The sequence below is a fragment of the Zonotrichia albicollis genome, chromosome 16 (assembly GCF_047830755.1).
Source record: "Zonotrichia albicollis isolate bZonAlb1 chromosome 16, bZonAlb1.hap1, whole genome shotgun sequence".
In the NCBI taxonomy this organism is placed as follows: Eukaryota; Metazoa; Chordata; class Aves; order Passeriformes; family Passerellidae; genus Zonotrichia; species Zonotrichia albicollis.
The window spans coordinates 14,154,067-14,179,500 of record NC_133834.1 but is presented as its reverse complement, the minus strand read 5'-3'; the positions used below and the strand labels follow the sequence as shown (position 1 = coordinate 14,179,500).

General features: G+C 58.6%; 1 protein-coding gene across 4 annotated transcripts; it reads left to right on the top strand.

Moving 5' to 3' along the window:
• Positions 1 to 950: 950 nt before the first annotated feature.
• On the top strand, positions 951 to 25,306 carry SRL (sarcalumenin). Of its 4 annotated transcripts, XM_074552963.1 has the most exons (8): positions 971 to 1,102; positions 8,474 to 9,451; positions 10,996 to 11,094; positions 11,983 to 12,078; positions 15,299 to 15,334; positions 20,046 to 20,162; positions 20,865 to 21,098; positions 21,676 to 25,306. In XM_074552963.1, exons 1-8 carry the CDS (start codon positions 1,042 to 1,044, stop codon positions 22,485 to 22,487), a joined length of 2,433 nt encoding a protein of 810 aa, XP_074409064.1. In that variant the 5' UTR covers positions 971 to 1,041; the 3' UTR covers positions 22,488 to 25,306. The 4 variants fall into 4 exon arrangements, with proteins under 4 accessions (XP_074409066.1, XP_074409067.1, XP_074409065.1 ...); XM_074552965.1 differs by lacking the exon at positions 8,474 to 9,451 and having other exon boundaries at positions 951 to 1,102; XM_074552964.1 differs by lacking the exon at positions 15,299 to 15,334 and having other exon boundaries at positions 967 to 1,102.
• Positions 25,307 to 25,434: the final 128 nt, after the last annotated feature.

Here is a 25,434-nt window from a genome sequence, read left to right as displayed (position 1 = left end):
AGGGATGGGGTATCCATCTCTCCATGGAGCTGACTCATGACTCGGGATGGGGGCACTCATGTGTTTTTGGGGGAGGCACCCCTCTTTTCCCATGGAGCACCCACTTCTCAGCATCCTCCCGTGGCTGTGGGTCCCTCTCACTGCCCCTCCACTCCGTGGGCATCCGTGGTGTCCGGCCAAGGGCTGGCTCCTGCCTGCTCTGAGCCATCACCCCCTGCTCCACACCAGTGCCCCCTTCCCACCCCCCTTCTCGGGTTCAGGGGCTTCCCCTGCTCCCGCTCTTGTGGAACTGTTGTTTGCCACCTTCCCTGAGAAAAGCTGGGTCACAGCCCCCCCAGAATGGCTCCTGCCCTGAGGGAGCCCAAGGGTCACTGTGCCATGGCCAGACTTTGGGGATGGTGCTGGGAGGCTGCTCTGTATGAGCAAGTGTGCCAGGTGCTGGTGACATTGTGCCCTGTGCCACGCTGCCAGTGCAGTGACAGTGGGGACACCTTCAGGGTGGCAGGAGCACGGCCTGTTTCCTTTGGGGCCGATGGCATTGCCTGGAGTTGGTGACCTGTGGTGGCTGGAGGGGATATCAAACCAGCCCAGGACACGGTGCTTGGGGACAGCCACCTTTGGGGACAGATGAGGACACTGCAGGGCGCTGATGCTCAGCTCTCCCTGTCCACGAAGCCCAGAAGGAGCTGAGGCAGCCCAAGGAGCTCTGCTACCCCACACGAGCAGGATTCTGCATGGGGACAGTCCAGAGGAGCCCTACAGGAATTCATTCCAATAAAGAGGAGAGGCACCCGCTTCTCCTCTGACTGGGACGGGGCCCGAACAAGCAGTGCCACCGCATGCCCAGAGGTGCCCCGTGCCCTGGCATCCCTGACAGGAGCCATTCCCAGCGCCGTGTCCCCTCGCCGTCCCCATGGCCAGGGCCCCTGGGAGCGGAAGAGCGGCGGCAGCGGCAGCATCTGTGCGGGCAGCTGCCGGCCCTGCCCCGCGCCGCCCGTATAAATAGAGGCAGCGAGCGGCAGGGAGCTCCTGGCAGCCACCATGAAGGGCCTCAACCTGCTCTGCTGCTGCGTGGCCTCGCTGCTGCTCCTCGGCACCGCAGGTACGGCCACACGCCGGGCTGGGAGCACCCCGGGGGCTGGGGGTGCCCCAGGGCTGGGGGGCTGCAGGGTTATGGGGTCTCTGTGGGGCTGGGGGTGCCCTTGGGGCCGTGGAGACTCTGTGGGTGCCTCTGGGTGCCCGGACTTATGGGGTCCCCATAGGGCTGGGGGTGCCCTTGGGGCTGTGGTAACCCCTCAGGGCTGGCAGGTCCCCATGGGGCTGGGGGTCCCCACAGAGCTGGGTGTCCCCATGGGGCTGTGGGGTCCTGCAGGGCTGTGGGAACCCCAAGGGGCTGTGGGGTCCCTGTAGGGCTGCAGGTGCCCATGGGGCCGTGGATGTCCGTGGGGCTGTAGGTGCCTGTGGGGCTGTGGGTACCTACAGGGGGTGCCTGTGGGGCCAGGGCTGTCTGTGGGGCCGTGAGCACCTCTGGGACTCTGGGTGCCTGTAGGCTGCAGTACCTGTGGGTCTGTGGGGGTCCTGTAGGGTTGCAGGCAGAATCGTGGGTGCCTGTGGGACTGAGAGAGGCTCTGGGGCGCCCAGCGAACCCGACCTGGAGCAGGACAGGGTGGCAGGGGCACAGCGGGCCGGGCTCCCCAGCAGCTTTTCCAAGGCTGCAGAGCCACCCTAAAACGCGCAGGGAAACGTGTTGGGGGGCTGTGGGCAGGAGGGGAAGGCGGGAGGTGCTGATTGGGGTCCCTGCTACAGAGCCACGCTGGGCACAGGGGCCGCGCTGCCGCTGCCATGCCTTGAGGCAGTGTCACCTGTGGCGGCCGTGGTGGTTGATTTGGGACTGTGAGGACGGGTGGGGGTCTCTGAGGACCCCGGATCCCCCTCCCCGGGCTGTGCCATCCCCGCTCCTCACGGCGCTGCCCGGCCGGGTGTCCCCGGGGCGGCGCGGCATCGCTGGTACCCTTGCTTGCCCTTGAGTTAATTTGGGCTGGTTCTGTGCCTGGCCGCGCTCCGGCGGCCGCGCAGCCGGGAGCGGGGCTGCTAAGAATGGAAACAGCCGTGTAAGGGGACACTGAGCCCGGCACCCCCCCGGGCACCGCCGCGGCCCCGCGCGGGCACTGCAGCTGCCGCTGCCAGCGCCCGGCACCCCCGGCCCCGCCGAGTTTTGGCCTTTTAAGGGCATCTTGGGCCCTTCTCGGCAATGAATGGGTTTGGGGGCCGGCGACACACCCCGACAGAGGTGGGGTGACCTCCGTGGGGCTGCGGGTGCAGTGTGTGCAGCGGGGTTGGGAAGGGGTTCTGCGGGCATGGATGGTGGCTGGTGCCACTCCAAGCGGGGCTGGTGGCCTGGTGGGACATCAGGAGCTTGTCTCCATGGTGGGTGACCACCAGCCCATGTCTGGGTTTGGCTGAGGCTGGCATGGCACAGCACTGGGATCCCCCATCCCAGGGGAGGCTCTGGGCCAGGAGCACATGAGGGTCTGGCAGCCCCAGGACCACCTCTGAGGGGTCCCCCAAGTTTATTGGGGGTTTATCGAGGGTCACCTGTTTATTGAAGGTCACCTGTTTATTGAGGGTCACATATTTCACCCCAGTGCTGTAGGTTTCCAAAAAAGCTCTAAGCACTGGCACGTCTCCTGCCCATGCTTCTGCTCCTCAGAGAGCAGTGGGATTTGCAGGATGAGTTTTGCTTTTCCTTTGGCGCCAAGCTGAACTCTCAGACCCGGCTCCTTTGGGGTGCAGGAAGTGGCTTGGAGGGGATTTTTTTTCCATTTTTGGGACATGCCTTCCCATTCAACCCTATTAGTGCCTGTGGGGATCCCACAGGGCTGTGGGGCTGCAGGTGCCCATGGGAAGAGAAGGGGTGAAAGTCCAGAACCAGGGGCTTTGTTGGAACATCACAGCAAGGTGTGGTCCCTTGGGTTTAGTGGCACCTGGGGCTGCCAGGACCCTGCCACCATTCCCAGAGCCTGGGGGAGGGAATTGCCCTGTGCCTGTGCCCTTACAGCCCCGCTGAGGCAGCTCATTGCACACTTGGCTGGGGCTGGCAAAGCTCCCTGGAGTTGCTGGAGCCTGGCAGGGAGCAGCACCCACTGTGGACTGGGCAGTGGCTCATGGTGAGGGCACTCACCCACTTCACCATCTGCTCCTGCCCTCAGGCAGAGCCCAGCCATCCCTTCCAGGCTGGGGGGCCCCTGTGGCCACCAGCAATGGGCTACAGGGCAGTGCCCAGACACTTTGCCCTGGGGATGCCTTGGCTCTGCAGCCATCATGGGTTTGAGTGGGAGGGCAATTCCAGGCTGTGCCATCACCACCGCTGAGCTGAGAGAGGACTTGGGGAAAGCCCTGGCACAGTGGTGTCCTCCTGCAAGGCACTGCAGGGCTGGCACTGGCACAGACCCCTCCTGGTGACAGCAGAGGGGTCTGTGCCAGCCTCAGCTCCTGGGAGTCCCTGTCCTGCCTCATTCTGGAAGGTGTCACCTCAGGGTGAGCTCCAGCACCACCTTCTCCTGGCATCCCGGGGTGTTCTCCACCACCTTGGAATGTGTCACTTTAGGGTGGCCTCCACCTCCCAGGCCAGAACATCTTGGGAGCAGGACTGTGACACCCTGTGTGGGCTCAGGGCCCTGGGCACAGCAGCCATGGGGACACCCCACCCTGACCATCCCAGGCCAATGGCCCCACAGTAACCAACCTGCCCAGAGGTGGGCACCCCGAGGGACTCCTCTCTGGACTTGTTCCACCCTCCAGCACCAGCACAGCCATGGGCAGCACTGCAATGGGTGTGTGTGAGAAAGGGGCTTGGGGTGCCTCGGGTGTGCTGGGTGCTTGTGCCACCTACATCCCTGTCACACCCCTGGTGCCTCACCCCAAGGAGACCCTGATCCCTGTGGGTGCCCATCTTACTCCCAAGGTGTTGGCTGAGCAAAGAAAGGCAGACACCAGGCAGGTTGGCTCTGCTGTGGCACCCTCCCTATCAGTGTGTAGGTGACATCCAGCAGGGCAGAAAGGCCAGGAGACCTTGTTTGTGCATGGCCCTGGTGGCACAGAGGTACCAGCAGGTCTCTGTGGGCTGGCACCAGGCTGGGAGGGCTGTGCCATGCCCAAGGACAGCACTCCTGCCATGTTCACCTGTGTCCCACTCGCCAAGCTGGTGAAATCCCAGCCTGGCCACTGGGTCAGGGTGACCAGGTTGCTTCTGGAATTGCTGTTCCCCGAGCTCTGCAGGAATAGCAGCAGCCCAGGGCTGTGCAGGGCTCCATGGAGCTATTTCCAGCTCATAGGGACATTTCCCTTGTCAGTGCCTTCTGGAGGGAGCCCTGAGCTCCTGTGCTGGTGGGGGCTGCAGGGGAGGCTTGAGCAGACACCCCGAGCCAGGATGGGGTGCTGGCAGTGGCAGCATGGCCCTGGTGCCAGCTGGGCACCCTTGGGGTCACACAGCCCCGGGTACACTGCAGAAAAGGGCTCGGAGCTGTGTGGCCCTGTCCATGTGCTGGTGTCACCAGTGCTGCCACTGCCAGGGCTGGGACCCCCACTCAGCATGGCCAGGCAGGGTCTGCCCCCACATTCCCCTGGGTTTGGGGATCTTGTGGGACATCAGCCATTAGAATCCAGGCTGGCAAGTCCAAGGGGTGACCAGGAATGCTTGGGATGACCCAAGGAGGGATGGACAGCCAGGTCTGGCCTTGAGTGGACAGATGTCCCTCAGGGGACAGCCCTGGGGTGGGTTGGTGAAGCCTCCCATGGCTGGAGGCCAGGAGCAGTGAAAGCTCTTGGACACCCTTCCTCTGGAAGAAGGAGCTCTTCCAGCCCCAGCCATGCCCAGCAGGTCCCTCGGGTCCCCCAGCACTGCCCAAGCTGCAAGGGACACCGCAGGTGGATGTTCCTCGATGTACAGAGTGACATCTGCCTGTGCCAAAATACCTGACGTGTCCTGGCCCTCTGCTCACTGATGGACCCAGATCTCCTCAGGCAGGAAGCAGCAGGTGCTTCATTTCCCACCTTCCTCATCTTTGTGTCTTCTGCAAGTCAGGGTTCAGGGTCCCTTACAGACCTTGAGGGTGGGCAGACAGTGCAAGGAACACCCTGCAGCAGTGATTCCCTATTTTAATCTCTATTCAGAAAGCTCCAAGCCTGTTTTAATCCATTTGGTAGCTCCTGGTGATGTTTCTTTACCATATACTAATAAAAATATAATATTGTTCTATTCAACCATTTACAGAAACCAAATAACTTCATAATTTTTTTTAACTAAACTTAAAATTTTCTGTACAGATGAGGTCAAGTTAGTTTGACAAAAGTGTTTCCTGCACTTCCTTCCGCATTGGAAACCCGGAATATATTTGCTTTATGCTGAATTTTTGGGATCATGAAGCTTCTGGGATGTGATGATGTGTCTGGGCATCCTGGGTTTTGGGGTGCACAAAGATCTGGAGAGCCAACCCCATCCTCAGCCCCATCCTTGTGCTTGTGTCCTCTGGGCTGCTTGAACCCTCATGGGACACTTACCTTTGGAGGTGTTGGCCCAGCTGACCCCAAAGTGGAGCTGGGGCCGGGCTCCCCCTGCTCTGATGCTGGGCTGGAGGAGCCCTGGGGGGATGGCCCTGAGCAAGAGGGAAGAGCCTGGAGAGAAGGGACATCACTGTCAAAAGGGGTCTCACAGGAAAGGTGGGGTCTGCACCAGGTCCAGCTGGAAAGTCCAGAAACTCCCTGACAGCTTTGTGTCCAGTCAGTTTCCACGAGGTTTTAAAGGGCTTTGCCAGAATAAAGGCAGGGTTGGGTATTTGGGATACGAGGTCTCGCCAAGATTTCACCCAGGAGGACACGGGGAGCACAGGACTTGCAGGAGCCAGTGGATAAACCCCCAGGGAAGCAGGGATGGGGAGCCGGGCAGGGGAGGGGGGCGTGTGAAAAGCCATCCCCGCAGCCCTGCCATCGCCGGCCCCACGCTCACGGCTCCGGTTTCTGCTGGAGGGGGAGAGAGTCCCTCCAGGGCCACCTGTGCCCATCTGTCCCTTCTCCCCGTCCTCCTGGAGGACCCGTTTTGCTGTCAGATCGCTGCTGGTCCGTTCGATGCCGTGCAGGGATGGAGGGGACACCGCGATGTCCAGCCATCCCCTCCTTCCCGCACAGGCTGCTCTGGGTGCAAACCCGCCTCGGCACCCTGTGCCACCCAGATCCGCGCCCTGGGCTCTCCATCCCCTCTGTCACCCCCTGAAAAAGCGTCCCCTGGCAGCTCATAACACTCCCAGCACGAGAAAGGGGCGGCAGGGGCAATTCAAACCTCACAGAGAGGTCAAGTCCCCGAGGGGAAAAGGGCGAGGTCTCCTCTCCGATGCCACCCATCTGCTTGGCACAATGCAAGGTGCGAACACGGGGAGCCCCGGTGTCACTTGACACCCACGGGGGCCCCCAGGTGGGGACGTCACCCTGGGCTGGCCCCGGGGGCTGCTCCTCCCGGTGCCCCGGTGCCCCGTACAGTTGCCGTGCTGTATTTTTAGCCTGCCGAGGGTGTTAAGCCCGTAACCTTCGGCCCATTTTGCACTCATCGGGCCACCATGTGCAGGTCAGCACAATTCACCCTGGATCGGGCAGCCATGTAGGGGAAACAGGGAGAAGGAGGTGGAGAGGGGACAGGGACTTTCTGTCAGAGCTTGAAGGTCACAGGAAATGAAGCCCGTGAGCAGCACGGGCCAGGGACATCCCCATCTGAGCCCTGGGGGATATTTCCCTTTTTCCTCGAGGGAGGGCTCGTGGTGGGCACTGGCGCTGCTGTTGTGCCAGGCCATGGTGGGTGATGGGTCAGAGGGGGCACATAGAGCCCAGACAAAGCCCTGAGGGCTCTCAGGGTCTCCTCTGCCTGGTCCTGCCCTCCTCCGCTGCTTTGACCATCACTCCTCTCCCAGCTCTCCAGGTCACCAGCTATTTTGGGGCCAAACCGAGAATATCCCATCAGCTGAGGGGACCCTCTAATGACTCGGGCTGGTTCGCAGGCCACTGGGCCAGGCAGGGCCATGTTGGCCCCAGCCACTCACAGCTTACAGGTCAAATATAAATATTTCATTTCAAGAGGCTCCTGCAGGGTCCCAGGGGTCTTCAGGAAGGTGATCTGAAGGAGCAGGGTGGAAGGGAGGGGTGTGGGAGTTGCCCACAGCCATCTCCCTCCATCTGGGAGCTGGGCCGGGCACCGGCAGAGGACAGGGAGGTCAGCAAGGCCAGAGCGAGGGTGACCTGTGCATCCAGTTTGGGCAGGGTGAGGGGCTGTGGGGGCTGTGGCAGTGGCTGCAGCTCTGCTGTGCCAGGGAACCAAGGGCCACTGGCAACGAGGGCAGGCTTGGGGCAGCCTGTCCTTGCCAGTGCCCGCTGCTGGCATGGCACGAGCCTCCCAAGGTGACCTGACCCCAGCTCATAGCCCCACCAGTGCCATGGAGGTAAAACCACCCCCTGGCATCCCCAGGGCAAACTGGGCTGAGGGGTCCCACACTGACCCCAGCCCAGCTCCTCCTGTGCTCAGCCCTGTGGCCAAGCCCACTGAGCTCCAATTTTGGCAAAGTCCTGCTGGGCACAGTCCTGTGGCTCCTGCACGGACATGGAGCAGGAGCCAGAGCACAGCACTGGCCGTGCCCCTCTCCTCCTGCAGCCTGGATAGAGGTGGTCTTTTTTCCTGCTTGGCTCCTGCTTGCCAGCTGGAGTACAAAGGAATTATTTTCCTCTGAAACGCTCCCCTGGCACGAGACGTTTGGGGGGATTATTTAGACTAGCAGCAACTGTTTGTAACAGAGACAGTATAGCCGTGATCTTTTATTTTTGGCACCCGCTGACTGATGTTAAATTGCAGTTGGAGCCTATGGAAAATACGGATGGATTCTCCTGGGCCACAGAGCACACTCATTGTGTCCCCAGCAGCAGCACGGCGTGGCACATGCTTTCCTAGTGAAGGGACACTTACAATAAATAGCTCCTCAGCCCCGTGGCCAGGGTCAGGCAGATTCCCATGCTGGGCAGCCCCTCATGCCAGGAAGCCCCTTCCTCCTCCTCCTCCCCCTCACTTCACCGCCCACCTTGGCTGTGTGATGTTCTCTGGAGTCAGGGCTGGGGAAGGACCCTTTTAACCTGCCAAGTGCCCACAGCCCCTCAAAATTTGCCATTTTTACTCCTTCCCCCATCTTTAGGGCAGCTTTGCCACCTTCCTGCAGTGCTTTGGGGTGGGCAGCCCCAGTGCCAGGCAGCCAGGGCTGGTGGAGCCATAGAGCCCCTGCCAGCTCCGCTTTGCCCCCACACACATCTTTGCACCCAACTTCTTGCGACAGGGACAGAAAATTGAGCTGGAGCAGGCTTAGGGAAGAGTTGAAACCTCTTGGTAGCAGCCACAGCTCAGGGCCCTGGCAGGCGTGGGACTGACTGAGCTGTTCTCATCGTTTAGAGCCGCGCGCCCCCGGCACGGGCCATGGGGATGGTGCTGCCCAGAGCCCCCCGCCCGGCACGGAGCCCCCGCTGCAGGACAAGGCACATGATGGCAGCCCTGAGGAGGAGCAAGACAGTGGCACTGCCAGTGCCTCCGTGCCTGGTGTCACCGAGGAGGGACACGGAGAGGGGGAGGAAGAGCCAGCAGGCGGCCTGAGGAGGGGCCTGGGGCCAGGGGACAGCCAGACAGAGGAGAGCAGCAAGGAGCAGGGCCAGGAAGAACAGAGCTCAGGGGAGGAATCTGTGGCAGCTCATCGTGGAGGGAACCATGGGCCGGGCACACAAGATGACATCCATGCCCAGGAGGATGAGGAGCCCGGCACAGAGAAAGGAGGCTCTGAGGAGGAAGGGCAGCCAGGGGAAGAGCAAACTGAGGAGCCAAGAGCAGCATCTGCTCCTGAGGGAGAGGAGGAAAGGGATGAGCAGAGCTCAGAGGAAGATGACGAGCAAGGAGAGTCTGAGGAAGGTGAACACGAGGAGTCTGAGGTAGATGGAGACAAGGAAGAGTCTGAAGAGGGAGAGTCTGAGGAGAAAGAATCTGACGAAGATGGTGACAGGCCAGAGAATGAATCTGGAGAGAATGACAAGGAAGGAGCCAGCACTTCCAACAAAAAGAACCACAGCAAACCAGCAGCTGCTGGCACAGGAGAAGCCAGGGGTGGCCCTGCCAGCTGCCATCACCCACCCTGTGGGGATGCAGCAGAAGACCCACCAGCAGCAGTGGAAGACCCACCACCAGCAGAAGATCCACCAGCAAAAGAAGACCCACCAGTAACAGAAGACCCACCAACAGCAGAGGACGACCCTCCAGCAGCAGCAGACCCCCCTGCAGTGGCAGAAAACCCCCCAGCAGCAGCAGCAGACCCCCCTGCAGACAAGACCCCACTGGCAGGAACAGAGGTCCCCAGCACCACCGAGAGCCAGCACAGCCAGATAGGTTGGACTCTTTTCTTGTGGGTGTGCTGTAGCAGCAGGAGTGACCTCCCATCAACCCGGCGGAGCTGAGCTTGGCACGTTAAACCTGCCCTAGTGCATGGCCCTCTCCTAACGCTTCTGCTTCCCTGCCCGCCCTAACAGCGCCCAGCGTGGGCAGCGAGGCCCAGCAGGATGCCCAACACGCGGGCACTCATCGCAGTGGTGCCAGCGCTGACTGATGCTCCCCTCTCGCCACTCCAAGTCCATGATTTCTCCTCAGGGATGTGGACATGGATAAAATGTTTAACCTCCAGGCCCCTTTCAGCACTCGCAGATCTCTTAAAGACTCTTTATCCACCACCCACACAGTCCTCTGGCTTGGGCAGGGGCAGGATGCTCCTGGGACGGATGGTGGGGCTCCCAGGATTGTGGGGCTCCTCTCCACCAGTTCTTGGCTCGTAGGGAAGGTGTGAAGAACTAATCCAGGCCAATGAGCTGCTGAGGCACCAGCCCTGCTCAATCAGTGAAAGGCTAACTAGGGGAAAGGGACACCCTCCACCACAATTTCCTAGAATTATTTGTAGACTTTGGCCCACAGGTTGGGCAGCAACCTTTGGACCCAGATTAGTATTTTTGTTGTTTTCATCTGTAATGTCCCAGCTCAAAAAGCCTCCCATTTTACCCAAAAGATAAACCCAGTTTGGTCTCTGTGTCTTCACTTGGCAAGTCAAAAGGTCTTCCTCAGCCCAACACCCAGTAGATGCTCAACACAGTCTCAGGGCTTAGTGGTGCCCTGCTTGATCCTGCTGTCCCCAAACCCCTGCTACAGTCCAACCCCAAAAAGCTCTCGGAAGCTCCTGGTGTGCCAGCACCTCCATGGCAAGGCCACCATTGTTTCCCTGTTTTGGGGGCAGTGGGGTGCCTTCCCCAGAGGAGGCAGCTGCCTCATGCTCCTCATGCCTGGCATGGAGCCATGAGGGACACGGCGCTGTGCAGAGGGCAGGGGAACACGGGGACAGAGGTGGGGTGGGAGAACTGGGAGGGAGCAGCCCCACTGGCAAAGGTGGGCCAGGCTGGCCTGTCCCCCAAGAGCCAGAGGCAGCCCCAGCCTGGGACCCCACATCTCCAGCTGACCCTGCAGGTTTCTGGGGGAGTGGGCAGCACCCAGCCTGCAGCCGGGGCCGAGCCCATGGAGCCGCAGCTGCCGGGGGAAGCACCAGGGCCCCGCTGGGCAGCAGCTGCCGCGTGCTCGTGCTACATCCCAGCCCCGGGAGCCCCTTCCAGGCACATCCTTCGCATTCCCCACAAGCAGCCAGCCCCTCCTCGGAGCCAAGCAGTTGCCCATGACGCTTCCCCCAGCAGGCAGAGCCCTGGCAGCCTCCAGGAGCCTGTGCTAAAGGGAGAGCGCGTGGCATGCCGAGGGTGACAGTGGCTGCCGTGGGCATGGCGTGCCCGCAGGCTCGGGGTGTGTGTGCTCCCCGTGCCCTCTCCCTGGCAGTCGCTTGTGTGAGCTCCTGGGTGGGCTCCCCCTCCAGCAGTAACAGGTCTCCTTGTTTGCTCCTCCAGAAGAGGTTGAAGATGCCAGCGAGCCGACCAAGCGCGACCGGTCCCACCTGGAGAACACCCTGAAGCTCAATGAGGAGAAACCTGCCGATGATGTCTCAGGTGAGGAGGCCACGCATGCCCTGCACTAAGGCCATGGACAGGATTTTCCTTCTCTTGTGTTTTGATTTTAACCTTGCTCCTTGCAGGTCTAGTAATGCCAGATTTTCAATAACAGCCCTTTGGCTGCTCTTGGGCTAATGTATTTTAGGTATTTTAAGGACATCACTGAGGGCATACAAGAATTAGGAGGGTATAGAGGCTGGAAGATGCAGACAGTGAATCAGGCACATCCCTGCTCAAAGAAACCTGGAGCAACTTGTGACAAAGGGTTGGGATTTTTATTCCAATTATATATTGGGTTTTGCTGCTCTAAGGTTTGCTTCTGCTGGCCCCACTGGCAGTTTGGGCTGGAAAGGCAGTGATAAGAGATACTGTGGAGAAAGCTCCTCCTCTTTTCTAGCAAGCAGCTCTGGGGCCATGCCAGGGGGGCCTGGCATTATGGTGAAGGGCTTTTTGGGACTGTGGGTGTTGAGAGCTAAACAGCACTTGAGAAGGATGCTCCTCCCATCAGCTGCTGGGAGCAAATGGGGACAGTGCCCAGTGGGAAACATTAGCAGGGGAGAGGCATCAAAATCCTAGAACAGTTTGGGTTGGGAGAGATGGTGAAGAACATCTCATCCCACCCCTCTGCCATGAGCAGGACATTTTCCATAGACCAGGCTGCTCCAAGCCTCGTTCAACCTGGCCTTGGACATTTCCAGGGATTCAGGGGCAGCCACAACTCCTCTGAGCAAAATGTGGCTGGGATCAGTTTGGCCAAGATTTCAGCTGTAAGCCAAGTCCCTTGATCCATGACTGGGCCACCCTTGGGACCTGCATGGCCCCAGGAGGGTCTCACCCAGCCTGGTGGGGCTTGCCTCTCACCTGCCCCCATGCTTTGCCCCCCAGGAGTACTGCAGCGGCTGAGGAAGATCTACCACTCCTCCATCAAGCCCCTGGAGCACTCCTACAGATACAACGAGCTGAGGCAGCACGAGATCACAGGTAATGCCACGGGCACTGGGGTCTCCAGCACCAGCAGGTCCCTGGGATGCAGATAACAGCACAGAGAGCTGATCATGGGCAGATAACAGCACAGAGAGCAGATCATGGGCAGCCTTGGACTGTGTGTCCTCCTTTGCAGCTTCCCAGGGAGTCCATGAACACTCTGGCCTTAGAGGCCATGCCCTAGTGAACCCAGCAGCAGGAATTCCTGCCTCTGCCTCAGCCCATCTGCTGTCAGGGCCATCTGTGTGGGCTGAGCACTGAGCCCTGCCTGCCTCGGGTCTCCCACCTGCTCAGCATCAATGCCCTGTACCCCTGCCAAGCAGAGATCACGGCCCAATGAAACAGGCTTGGCAAGGAAGCTCAGGACCTCTCAAGGCTGGGGATGAGCTTCCTGGGGGTGGCAGGAGCTGGCATCCTTCCTGCTGGGTGCAGGACACAGCCATGTGGGCAGGGTGTTCCTCAAGCTCCACAGCCTTCACTCATCCTGAGAGCTGGAGTTTCCAGCCCTCGGCAATCTCAGGCACAATGGATGGGGTGAGCAGGTCCCTGTGGCCCCTGGCACGGTGTGGGCTGAGCCAGGTCACACATGTGTCCCTCCACAAGAGGAAAGTGCAGCCCTGTCCCAAGATGCTTACAAGATATGGGAAGTTCTTGTGACCCAAGAAACACCAGCAGCCTCATTTTCCAAGCACAGATGGCTCAAACCCAAGTCTGACTTCCTTGTTCACTGCAGTAATTCTCCTCTGAGTATCTATTCAAGCACAGGAGCCAGGGCCAGATGTCTCCTGAGTATCCAGGGGCTGCTGGAGTCCCTGCTGCCAGTGTCCCAGGACTTTGTACCCATGTCACCCTCCTGCCAAGGCCCTGAAGTTGTTCTCCTCATCCTGCAGCTCTGCCTGCCTCCCCAGGTGTCCAGGCCCACGGTCCTGGAGCCATGTCCTCCCTTCTGTTGAGGCAGGACTGGGATATACCCTCTCCACAGATCTTTATTCTACAGCTGGCCTTGCTCCACCAGCACACAGGGGCTGTGAGGTCCCACCAGGTGCCCATACTCAGCTGGGACACATCCCTGTAGAGAGAACTGTGGCTTTCCAGGCATCCCTCCTGAAACTCCTGAGTCTGGGTCAGACATTCTCTAAGCAGGCTTGGACATCTCCCTACCCAGCCAGGCCGTCTCCAGCGTACAGGCAGTGAGGAACACAGGGAAGTTACCCTGTGGGAGGGAATTGAGGTTCACATGTCCTGATTGTCACTCCATGGCTGCTGGCCTGTCCCCTGGCAACACCCCAACTTTTTCTCCAAGCTGCTCTGGTCTTTGATGTTTGCTGTCAATTCAACCTGGGACACAGTTCAGGAGGATGTTTGGGGTTACAGGGGCAGCTGGTGGGCTCTAACCCCCCTTTGCTGTTCACAGCCAGAGGATGCAGCCCCCAGCCACAATTTCCAGCCCTCAGGATGTCCTACCCTACCCTTAATCCATCCCATGCCCAAGCAGCCACTTCCCTGCTCCCCTTTTGTGAGGAAACAAGTGTTTTAGTGTTCCCCAGGCTCCTGCTGGCGTTCTCAGCTCCTGAGGTTCACCATTGACTCTGTTGTTTTCCCAGCTTCTCTCAAATCCAGCTCCTGAGCAGGACTCACCTTGGACAGCAGGTCCTGGTGTTCCTCCTGGCCTCCCCTCAACACTCCATGGCCTGTTCCACCTCACTGTGAGGAGCAGCCACCCCCCAGGCTGACAGTGCCCCGGCCAGGTCCCAGCACACAGCTGTGTCCTGTGACCCTGGAGCTAGTGACCCACAGTCCCCTCCTGCCCCCAGGGAAGGGCACAGGGATGCTGCACTGCCTCCAGTCCTTGTCTCAGCTGTGAGACACCCTGGCCATGCTCCCCTCCAAAAAATTTGTACGGACACCAAACTTCTTGAATGATCTCTGACAGCCCAGCCATACCCTGGCACGCACAACCCTCTAGAAACCTCCAGCTCAGCAGTTTACCTTTCATACCCACAGATCCAGCCTTCCCCAGCCCTCATTAGCAGTGTAATCAGAGAAACCTGCACATTAGTTACAGGGTTGGCCCAGGGAACTCTCTTGACCTTGGAGGGCAGGTGAGGACACGGTGGAGCTCAGGGAGCCTTCTCAACACTTCCCCTGCACAGTGCCCGTGTCCTGAGCGGGTTCATCCCATCAGTGCTGTCCCCGCGGGCTGGGAGGTGCTCCCAGCTCCCCCTGTGCCCCTCTCCGTGGTGGGGGGAGGCTGGAGGGCACAGAGCTGCCGGCTCAGCTGGCTGGGAGGAGCAGGACAGCTGGGGGAGCTTTGGGGCAGGCCTGTCATGGAATATGTGTGACCTTTGGAGGTGTAAACCAATATAGAGGGGCGCCGTGGCAAGCACCCTGGCCCCTCCATTACGTGGCAGCCTTCCATTTTGTCTCCCTTCCCATCAGCTCCTCTCACTGCAGTGTAATCCAAAGAGCTCCTCTGCTCCCCACAACATGTGAAAACTCCCATGGAGTCCTGTGGGAGCTGTGGCTGTCACCATCAATTCTGACTTGTCAGGGTGCATCTCAGAAAGCTCCCACACACCCTCTGCTTCAGCCTGGCAGATGCCATTTCCTTCTCCCTGCCTGCCACCCTCCCGCCTCCCTGCTCTGCCATCCCACGTGGATGCAGACATGCTCTGCCTGGGTCCAACTCTGTGCTTGGAGGGACTATCCCTAGCTGAGGGTGAGGGATTCTCCCGGTCCAGCCATGGAAAGCTTGCTGTGAGGTCACACCGGGTGTTGGTGCATGCTGGTGACCCTAATTACTGATGTATGCTAATTAGCAAGTGTCCCTGTGTAGAGAACGACCTCCCAGATGCCATCACCAGCCGCAGGGGCTGGGTCCGGGTGACCCTGTCACTGGGCTTGTCAGGACATTGCTGGGTTGGTGGCTGTCTAACCCTGGCTTGTTGGGCTCCGTGTGCTCGGTGGGTGATGCCAGGGAAGGCAACAACCCCGCAGAGCAGGAGCTGGGATGCAGAGCCACATCCCCACCCTGCAGGGCAGACAGGGGTTCAGTGCTTGTCCTGGGAGCTGCAGGCTGCTCCCAGGCTGTAACTCCTCGTCTCCTGCTGGGAATGTGGCCATCGGTTCCCTCCTTGTCCTGGAGCACTCCCGGGCTGTTGCATCCCTCCTCGGACTCACGGTTCCTTTTCTCTCTCCCCGTGTCCCTCGCTAACAGCTTACCCCGGACGCACCCTGGGCTCCTCGGCCACAGGTTGGTATCGCCGCCTGCTCCCTGCATGCTGCCGGCGCTGCTCCGCTCTGCCTCCGCTCTCCAGCTTCCCCGGGCTCCTGGGGAATGCCCAGGCATCGAGCAGGGCACTGCTCCGCTCTGTGCTGCCCTGTGGCTTCCCCGGGCTCCGGGGGAATGAATGCCCAGGCATTCGAGCAGGGCACTGCTCCGCTCTGCCTCCGCTCTCCAGCTTCCCCGGGCTCCTGGGGAATGCCCGGGCACTGCTCTCGCTCTGCGCTGCCCTGTGGCACCCCCAGGCTCCCGGGCAATGCAGCCGCGCTGCCCAGGCACCGAGCAGGGCCGTACCGCCATCCCCACCGGGACAGTGTCCCCAGCCCCTCCAGAGCCCGCACTGGGCCCAGCCTGACTCTGTATCCCAACAGCGACCTCCCTCTAGTCCTCACCTCGCCCAGGCTCTGACGCCTTTCCCTCTTGGTTTAAGAGTAAGAGGCAGAATATTCCTCAGGCCAGGGTTCAAAGGTGTTTCTGGTAGCCCTGTGAGAGGGAGACGAGCCTCCCTTTATCAGTCTGGAGAAAGGGAGGCTCGGGGGGACCTTCTCACTCTCAACTCCCTGACAGGAAGGTGGAGCCAGGTAGGGACCGTCCCAGGGAACAAGGGACATGACAAGAAGAAATGGCCTCAAGTTTCACCTGAGGAAGCTTGGAAATATTGGGAAAATTTCTTCAGAGAAAGGGCTGTCAGGCCCTGGCACAACTGCTCAGGGCAGTGGTGGGGTCCCTAATCCCGGGGGGATTTAAAAGCCCTCTGGATATGGCACTTGGGGACGTGAATTAGTGGTGGCCTTGGCAGTGCTGCAGGAACATTTAGAATTGGTCATCTTAGAAGGCTTTTCCAAGTTAAGTATTCCATGATTGTATGTGTTGGATCTTTAGGTTGATCTCTCACCCACGGCACAAACTGGAGCCCAGATGACAGCTCCCCTATAGAGGGGATCTCTTCCCACCCTTCACCCTCCTACGTGAGAAACTTTCCTGAATGTCCACCCCTGATCCCACAGCAGCTGTCCCAGTAACACGGGCTGGCCCCTGCCCAGCTGAAGCCCGAGCTGGCTCCTCTCCCTGCCTATCTTGCTCAGGGTGTGCTGCCAGGTCCCCCAGGAGGATCAGGAGATGGGACACCATCCAAGAAATGCCACCCAACACCCAGCCCTTCCCCTGGGCCTGGTGCTCAGCCACGGGAACAATGTTCCTGCAGGGAAACCCCATCTTGTGTCCCTGCTGTCCTGCCCACGGCCACGCTGCCACACTCTGCCAAGCCAGGCTCCTTTGGGCACAGCCACACAGAGCCCTGCTGGTGGCTGGGGAGCCCCTGGCTCCCTGCAGTGCCAGTGTGGCAGCAGGGCAGAGGGCTGGGGCTATTTATAGCATATTCCGATAGCTGCCTTATCTCATCTCGGGCTCAGGCGCTCGCACACGTGCTGCCAGGGTGGGCACAGCCTGGGGGCACACGGGGAGGCACAGGCTGCCTCAGCCACGTGGGCTGGGCCCTCTGGCTCTGGGCACATGTGTTGTCAGGGGACTGGTGGATTTGGAAGCTTTGGGAGCAAGGGGTGCCCCCTCCAAGGGTTTCTGGATCCGTGCCATGGGCACATGGCCTGTGGTGTTTGTGGCACAGGGTGGGACAGAAGTGTGAGTGATGCTGGGAGTGTCCCCAGGTGTTCCAGCCTTCCTGGGTGGCTTGAGGACAAAGAAGAGCTTGGTGCCTGTGGCTCAGTAGGAACGAGGATAGGAAGGAGGTTTTGCTAGGTCCTCTGCTTTGCTCAGCATCCTCAGGACAGACTTGCACTTGGGGGAGAGGCCACACCAGGCACATCTGCTGGGCTTGAGGACAAGGGGAGACAAGGCCTTGCCCAGGATTAATCATAGAATTATGGAATGATTTGGAAAGGACCTTAAAGCCCACCCAGTTCCACCCTCTGCCATGGACAGGGACACTTTCCCCTAATCCCAGGCTGCTCTAAGACCCATCCAGCCTGGCCTTGGACACTTCCAGGGATCCAGGGGCAGCCACAGCTTCTCTGGGCAACCTGAGCCAGGGTCTCCCCACCCTCCCAGGGAAGAATTTCCACAGCTTCTCTGGGCAACCCGAGCCAGGGCCTCCTCACCCTCACAGGGAAGAATTTCTTCCAAAATCCCATTGAACCCTGCCCTTTCTCACTGCGAGGCCATTTCCCTGTGCCTTGTCACTCCGGACCCTCATCCAAAGTCTCTCCAGCTCTCTTGGATCTCCTTTAGCCACTGGAAGGGGCTCTAAGTTCTCCCCAGAACTATCTGTTCTCCACCCCAGAGCAGCAGTGCTTCCAACCAAGAGCAGCCTGGCACTGCCACATGGCAAAACCTCACAGAAAGCCACTGCTCTAGGAAAGAAAACTATTTGGACAGCCGAACTGCTCCTATGCCAGAGCTGAGCAGCCCAAGCAGAGCCAGGCTCTCTGGAGGGATGAGCTGGAGGCTCGTCTGAGCTTGAGCTGAGAGCGAGCAGCCACAGGGTGGCTGGAGAGAGCCGCTGTGATGGAGCTGCCGCCATCCCCGCCCGGCCGGCAGCGAGCCCGGCTCCTTTCTGCTGTCCGGGCCGTCAGGCTGACCCGAACTGCTGCTGACAGACATGGGGACACAGCAGGGACAGATGCCAGGCCAGCACCCTCCCGGCTGGGAGATGCCCCCTCTCTGCCAGGGAATCCATACCCGGCCCCACATCCTCGCAGCTCCTGCACTGCCTGCAGAGTTGCAGCGCCTGGCACTGCCCATGCAGCCCATGGGGGGCACAGAGCTGCTCGAGGGGCTGTGGGTGACCAGCCAGGGGGCTGTGCCCACCTTGGCTCCGTGCAGCAAAGCCAGAGCTCACAGGTGCCCACATTCACACAGTCACACCTGGCCAGGGCTGTGTTATGAAAGAGCACACAGGGACCCACCCCAAACCTCTGGCACAACATCACAGGGATGATGGTAATAATAACAACCATCCTAACCTAATTAAAGCTGGCAAGAGAGCAGAGCAGCGGCGACAGAGCGGCAGAGGAATGATTAATAATGAGAGGCCAAGGTTTCAACACTTGTTTTGGTCCCATGTGAGAAGACAAGGCTGGATTCCTGCAGCTGCCAGGCAGGGAGTAGGGTGCAGGAAGAGCCATGCATCCCCTGCTTCAGAGGTGCTGCTTTGTGGAGGAGGGCTGAGCTGTATGGATGCAGCAGTGCCTCGTGGAGAGATGTCCCAGCCCATTCCCTTCCCCAGAGGTGACACAGTGAGCCTGTGATGGGCAGGTACAGCAGGAGCAGGTTGGAATGCTGTCCCCAGTGCCTGCTCCCATGGCCAGGTGGGTTCAGTGTGAAGCTGCCATGCAGTGCCCTCCAGCACCCTCGGGGCAGGAGCTCAGCACCACGGGGGCTTTGTGGTTTCCCCCACCTTGGAGAGGGATCCCTGGCCTGCTGGAATGCTGCTGGCTCCTGCATGGGTGGCAGCCATGGAGCACCAGGGCTCTCATCTGCCTCATGGAAAATAGTTCTGCCTTCGGCATGGGGATGAAGAGAAGGTGCTGAGGGCAGCAAAGCTTGCTCAGGGCATCTCCTTGCCTTGGGCCATGGGGAAAGGCCCTGCTCCAGCTGAGATAGCAGCTCCCAGCTCCTCTGGTGTCATCCATCCCCTGGCTGAACTCCTGCTAGCAACAACAGGACGGACCCTCTCCCACCCTGAGCATAGGATGGGGTTGGTTTTCACCAATGGGAACTCACCCAGCTTTATTTCCATTCTTGTCCTGTTTATTCTTGTCCTGCTTCAGACTCACAGGCTCCTGTGTGTCCTGGGCACAGCTTGAGGACTGGCACAGGCCCTGGGCTCCTCTGGCTCCACTGGCTGCCTACCTGGGCTCCTGGGGGCTGGGGGGTTGAGCAGTGTGGTCACAAGCTGATTGCATGAGTCCTGTTTGAGCAAGGATTGCTCCTGGGGGCGCTGGCTGCGTGTGTCCAGGGACCTCTGTGCTCCTGGACCGATGGCATGGCACGGGGACAGGTCACCATCCTCACGGAGAAAACTGTGTGACTTGAAAAACACAGGATGGAGACTATAGCTCACACTCCTTTTGCCTTTCCCCAAGCCCAAAGCGGGGCTGTTTGACCTCCCCACACCCAGCTGGAGCCTCACACCCAGGCAGTGACCTCCTGTTCTGCCGGAGGGTCGGGAGGCACAGCCCGGGGGTAGATCCCAGCGAGGGCATGGTGGAAAGGCTTGCAGGCGGCTGGCTCGAGGCTCGCACCGCGCTTCCCAAGCCCTGCGCCGCTGCTCCGGAGCCCACGGCAGCTCCCTGCGCACGGGGCCCGGCATGGCCCCCTCCTCCTCGGCACGGCCCGTGCTTTGCGGCGGCTGCCTTCAAACAACACCCCCAGCCCGCAGCCAGCCCCACACTCACCCGGCTGAACCTGAAACAAACCGAGACAAGGCTTTAAACACCCTCCGTCGTCTAAGAAGGGCTGAAGCTCGAGGGGGGCTCTGCCGCAGAGCACGGGCCCGTCCCGCTGCCTTGGCTGGCGAATGGCTGCTGGCGGCCCCAGGGCGGCTGATCCCCCGGCAGCAGCACCGCGCCGCTCACATGGGATGCTCGTTACAGCCGCGAGTTCATCGCACGGCGGCGACGGCTATTGTTCCTTCACTTCCTCTTGTTATTTCCCCTCTCCGCAGATGGGGAGATCACTTCCAAGCCTATGGTGCTATTCCTGGGACCGTGGAGCGTCGGCAAATCTTCCATGATAAACTACCTCCTGGGGCTGGACAACACTCCCTACCAGCTCTACACAGGTACCGCACTCACTGCTTTGCCAAGGGGGTGCCGACACCTGCATTTGCACATCCCTGCAGTCAGCAATTCCAGCCGTGTGTCTTCAATCCCTCCTTACAGCCGGGAGGTTGGGATCTGCTCCATGACACCTGGCTGTGGTGCCATGGAGGGAGAGGTTCCCCATCACAGCCTGTCCACCCTTCCAAGGGTGGAGGAGAGCATCTCTCCCACAACATCCTCATCCCGCAGCACAGGGCTCACAGCTCCCAATGCCAAACCTGTGAGCAGCAGTCATGTCAAAAGGGCAGCTCAAAAGGGCTTTCTCTTCTCCCCATCCCTCCTCATGTGCAGCCAGCTAATTCGCCCTCCCAGGAGAAATGCCATTCCCCCTCGTTCCTTCCTGCTCCCACGGATGCCATCTCACAGCTAAGAGCAAGTGTCCATGGCCAGATCCGTGCTGTGGTAATGAGAGCTCCCAGGAGATGGTTCTCCATGACACCTTGTGCAGTCAGGCCACTTCCAGAGAAACCAGTCCCTACAGAAAACAACCCCATGACGTCTTCCCAAGAAGTCAGGGCAGGAATTTCATGCTGTTTGCCTTGCCCCTGAATCTCTTGAGAAGCATGCGATGCTCTCAATGCTCCCAGTCTCAGGCCAGCCCCGTGGTGTCCATAGCCTGGCATGGATTTCATGCCTCTGCTGCTCCTCTCGTTGCTGTGCAGGGGCAGAGCCCACCACCTCCGAGTTCACTGTCATCATGCACGGCCCCAAGCTGAAGACCATCGAGGGCATCGTGATGGCTGCTGACAGCGCCCGCTCCTTCTCGCCCCTGGAGAAGTTTGGGCAGAACTTCTTGGAGAAGCTGATTGGCATTGAGGTCCCCCACAAACTCCTGGAGCGAGTCACCTTCGTGGACACGCCGGGCATCATTGAAAACCGCAAGCAGCAAGAAAGAGGTAGGGGTTCACTGGGTTCATCTAAGGGACCCCAGAAAAGATGCTATGATGATCTGAGGTGACAAAGGTGGCTGAAGCACAATGGAGTCCTGACAAAGCACAGTCTGCCCAGGACAGTGGTGGAGTCACCATCCCTTGGGGGGGTTTAAAAGATGTATGGATGTGGCACTTGGGGACATGGTTTACTGGTGGCCATGGCAGTGCTGGGGGAATCGCTGGACTCAGTGATCTTAGAGGACCTTCCCAACCATAATGATTCTCTGATCCTGTGATTCAGTATCTGCTCACAGGAACATCAGGAACCTGTGGTCAGGAGCAGGGAGGAGGAGGGTCTGGAGATAAGGGTGATAGAGACAGGCAGTCACAGGCCCAGACACCCATGAATGGCTTTTTGTGCCAAGAAGCTCCAAAGTGTTTTTAGCATGTGAGAAAAAGGCTCTAGGCTACAGGGGAAGTCTGCTGGTCCTCACAACCCATGCAGCCAAATGGGGACTGAGGCACAGCAGGCTCACAGTTTATCAATCCCTTGATGAAGGCACTCATCCTGCATTGGATTTCTCTGTTTCCTCTCCTCAAGGTTACCCATTCAACGATGTGTGCCAGTGGTTCATCGACAGAGCCGATCTCATCTTTGTTGTCTTTGACCCCACAAAGCTGGACGTGGGCTTGGAGCTGGAGATGCTGTTTCGTCAGCTGAAGGGCCGTGAGTCTCAGATCCGAATCATCCTGAACAAAGCTGACAGCCTGGCTACCCAGGAGCTGATGAGAGTCTATGGTGCCTTGTTCTGGAGCTTGGCTCCTCTCATCAATGTCACAGAGCCACCCAGGGTGTACGTTAGCTCCTTCTGGCCCCATGACTACCATCCAGAAACCCACAGAGACCTGTTCCTCAAAGAAGAGATATCGCTCCTGGAAGATCTCAACCAGGTGATTGAGAACAGGATGGAGAACAAGATTGCCTTCATCCGCCAGCACGCCATCCGGGTGCGCATCCACGCCCTGCTGGTCGATCGCTATCTCCAGACCTACAAGGACAAAATGACCTTCTTTAGCGATGGAGAACTGGTGTTCAGGGACATTGTGGAAGATCCTGACAGGTTCTATATCTTTAAATCCATTCTGGCAAAGACCAATGTCAGCAAATTTGACCTCCCCAACCGCGAGGCTTACAAGGACTTCTTTGGCATCAATCCCATCACCAGTTTTAAGCTGCTATCTCAGCAGTGTTCCTACATGGGAGGGTGTTTCCTAGAGAAGATCGAGAAGGCCATCACCCGTGAGCTTCCCGACCTCTTGGGAAGCATCGGCTTGGGGAAGAAGCCCAATGTCCTCTCCTGCGACGTCACTGGCTGCGGCGAAACCCCAAAGAATCGCTACAGGAAGCCCTAAGGTGATCCACAACCCAACTGTCCACATGTTCCTACTGGTGAATGAGCTTATGTCTTATCTGTCCAAGAAGCCATGGTTTGTTAACCCTTTGAGTGCCGCGCTGGCAAAGGCTACCGTATGATGAGGACTTTTGAGTCATTGACGTCGATGGCAGGGGAAGATGGGTGGGCATAAGGAAGAGAATAAAAACTGTGAATTCCTGACATTTTATCTTTGTTCTTTTGAGTAGAAGGCAATGTTTAAGCTGTAAGTATGAGCAATGCATGGGCAGGACTGCAGCTGCTTTTCCACTGGTGCCAAGAGTGCGTGAAGAGGAATTTCAGCCTCTGCATCCCTGAAGCCATGAGGGAATGAGAACAAGGGCACAGCTTGAGAACACAGGGGAGAGCAGTGACACACTAACCCAGGCATCACCGGGAGCACTGGTCAAGGAAAGAGAAGCCATGTCCCAGCTGTTGTTTTCAGGCACAAACCTTCTACAAATCTCAGCAAATATTGATCTTGTTTTTATTTCTGAGACCTCTAGGTCACCTGGTGAGTTCTGTTTTCACTTGACAGCTCAGTTGATTTTCTACAGCCTTCATGTGGGTGTTTGACTTAAGAAGGAGCATTTGAAGGGACACTTGTAGCTCCAGACAGGCAGCTGTGATGGGATTTGCAAGTCCATGGCAAAGGAAGAAATGGAGTGGAAAGGAGCAGCCACCACTGGCTGAGCTGTGCTGGAGGAGGAGGGCCAGCACCCCAAACCAGATGGTCCCACAAGGAGATGTGAGCAGGGTTTCCTTCCCTGGACCAGCACAGAAGAAGGCACTTCATGCCTATGTGTGTCATTAACCTCAAAACCCATGCTAGCAAGTCTTGTCTTTAGACCAGCAGGGCTCCAAGGTTGAGGGTTTGGCAGTTTGCCTTTGTTCAAGTCCATGTTGCTCTTTTCTCAGTTAGCCCTCCGTGGTTTTGTGCTCTGTGGAGGGAGGCAGGAAGGGGGGTCATTAGCTGTGAAGTTAAAAAGGTCACATCCCTTTTGCCTACCTGCTGATCTGTCCTCCCCAGGACAGTCCAGGCAGGTTTCTGGGGATTGCTTTCCAAACTCCTCCCTTTTTAGCCATTTGTTGGCTTGTCTCTGAGCATCGGTGCTCAGTCCTGAAGGAGTATTGCTTTGGAAGCACCCGAGCAGGGTGAAGTTCCCCATGGACATCTGACCTTGAAACTTGGCCCTCATGGACAGCATTGCTGTCTGCCAAGCTGAGCCCAAACCAACCAGGTGATAGATGTCATCCTGGATGGAAAACCGGCACCTTCAAACCCACCAAGAACCTGCTGAAAGCCCTTCCTCCTGCCAAACACCCACAGCAAGCACTGCTCTCCAGGAAACCTCTGGAGAAAAGGGACAGAAGCAAGAGGACATGGAGATGCTGGCTAAAGCAAGGAAAAGGCAAAAGGAATGAAAGAGGGAAAGAGAAAGCTGGGAATGGAAGGCTGCGTTGTGATGGGGAGGGTGTGAAGGGCATCTCCACATGTGCAACAGGAAGTGAGCTAAGGCAGGAGGCCTGGGAGAGCTCCGTGTCCCCCAGACACTGCAATGAAGAGGTGCTCTTGAGTCCAGGTGAGTTTGAGGGGATGCTGCTGCAGGGACCTGAATGTTCCTGGCCTCTGCTTCGAGGTAGGACTTGACATTTGAACTAATGAAGCCGAGACTGAAATCTATGTCCAAGCACAGGGCAGGGCGTGGTTCAGGAAGAGGGATTTTGCCTGCAGTGCAGAGGGAGCAGAGGTGCAAGGGAAGGCAAGCAGTGCCAGGGAGAGCAGCACCCAGAGCAGTGTGGAGAGAAGGGATGTGCTTGTGAGTCTCAAACCTGCTCCATTGCTGCTGCCCCTCTGCTGCAATTCCTTCTTTCTTGTCCGTGATCCCGTTGCTCATCAGTTTTCCTCTCCATCTGTCGTTCACTCTCCTCTGTCACACTGGTCTGCATGGTTTTTTAAGAGCTAATGGAATAGAATCACCAAGAGAAACTGGCTGATGTTGTCACTGTTCCTGCTATCACACTGTGTGTCATTGTCACAGAAAGCAAAGGCCTTTAAACATTTCTGTTTGCAAGCACTGTATTGCACCATCTCTTTCCTAGTTCCTCTGTCACCCTAAAGCCCATGGGGTACCCAGGGAAAGGCCCCCTGCCCCACAAGAAGTATTGACCTTGAAGGCACTGAAGTGCTCTCAGGCCACTCCCATCGTTCTCTCCACCCTTTCTCTGGTTTCCTTTTGCTTTATTTTCCAGTCCTCATTGCCTCCTCTCCTCCCTTCCTCTTCCCTGCAGCACCTGCACGCCCTGTGCAAAGCCCTGGTGCCTGTGTGCGGGATGGGCTCCTCCGTGACAGCCAAAACCCTTTCCCCCCAATATGGCTCTTTTGGGTTTTCCTTCCAAAGCCCTGGCACTGGGGGTCTGTTCCCTGTGGCACACACTGACCCAGCTCCGTGCTGCCTCAGGGAGAAGCCACCACTGAGATGCCTCCTCTCCCACGGATCCAGGTGGCTGTCAGTCCCAAGAGGATTGCAGTTCCCTGCCCAGTTCTCACTGAGCTTTCTCAGGAGACCTCTGGGAATCTGGGAGTGGAAAAATGGGGAGCAGGGAGACATTTTCATTCTGCTGAGAAACTCAAAGCCCCTCAGAATTTGGGGGAGTGGAACATCTTGCGTAAGAGCTTCATGGGAGGGAGGGAGCTGGGACACAGGCCCTGTAGATGCCCGTGATCATGTGCATTGGGATAAAACTGTCAGCTTGAACATCAGCCTGTCTAATAAAACCTGATATTTTCCAAACACACTCCCTGGAGATGCTTGTTTTGTTTCTCCTGCTGGTGTGGGAGAGAGCACTGGGACTGGGGTGGATGAGGGGGTGTAGCTGCAGGGAGCAAGGCAGGAACTCCCATCTCCTTCCCTGCACCCCAACTT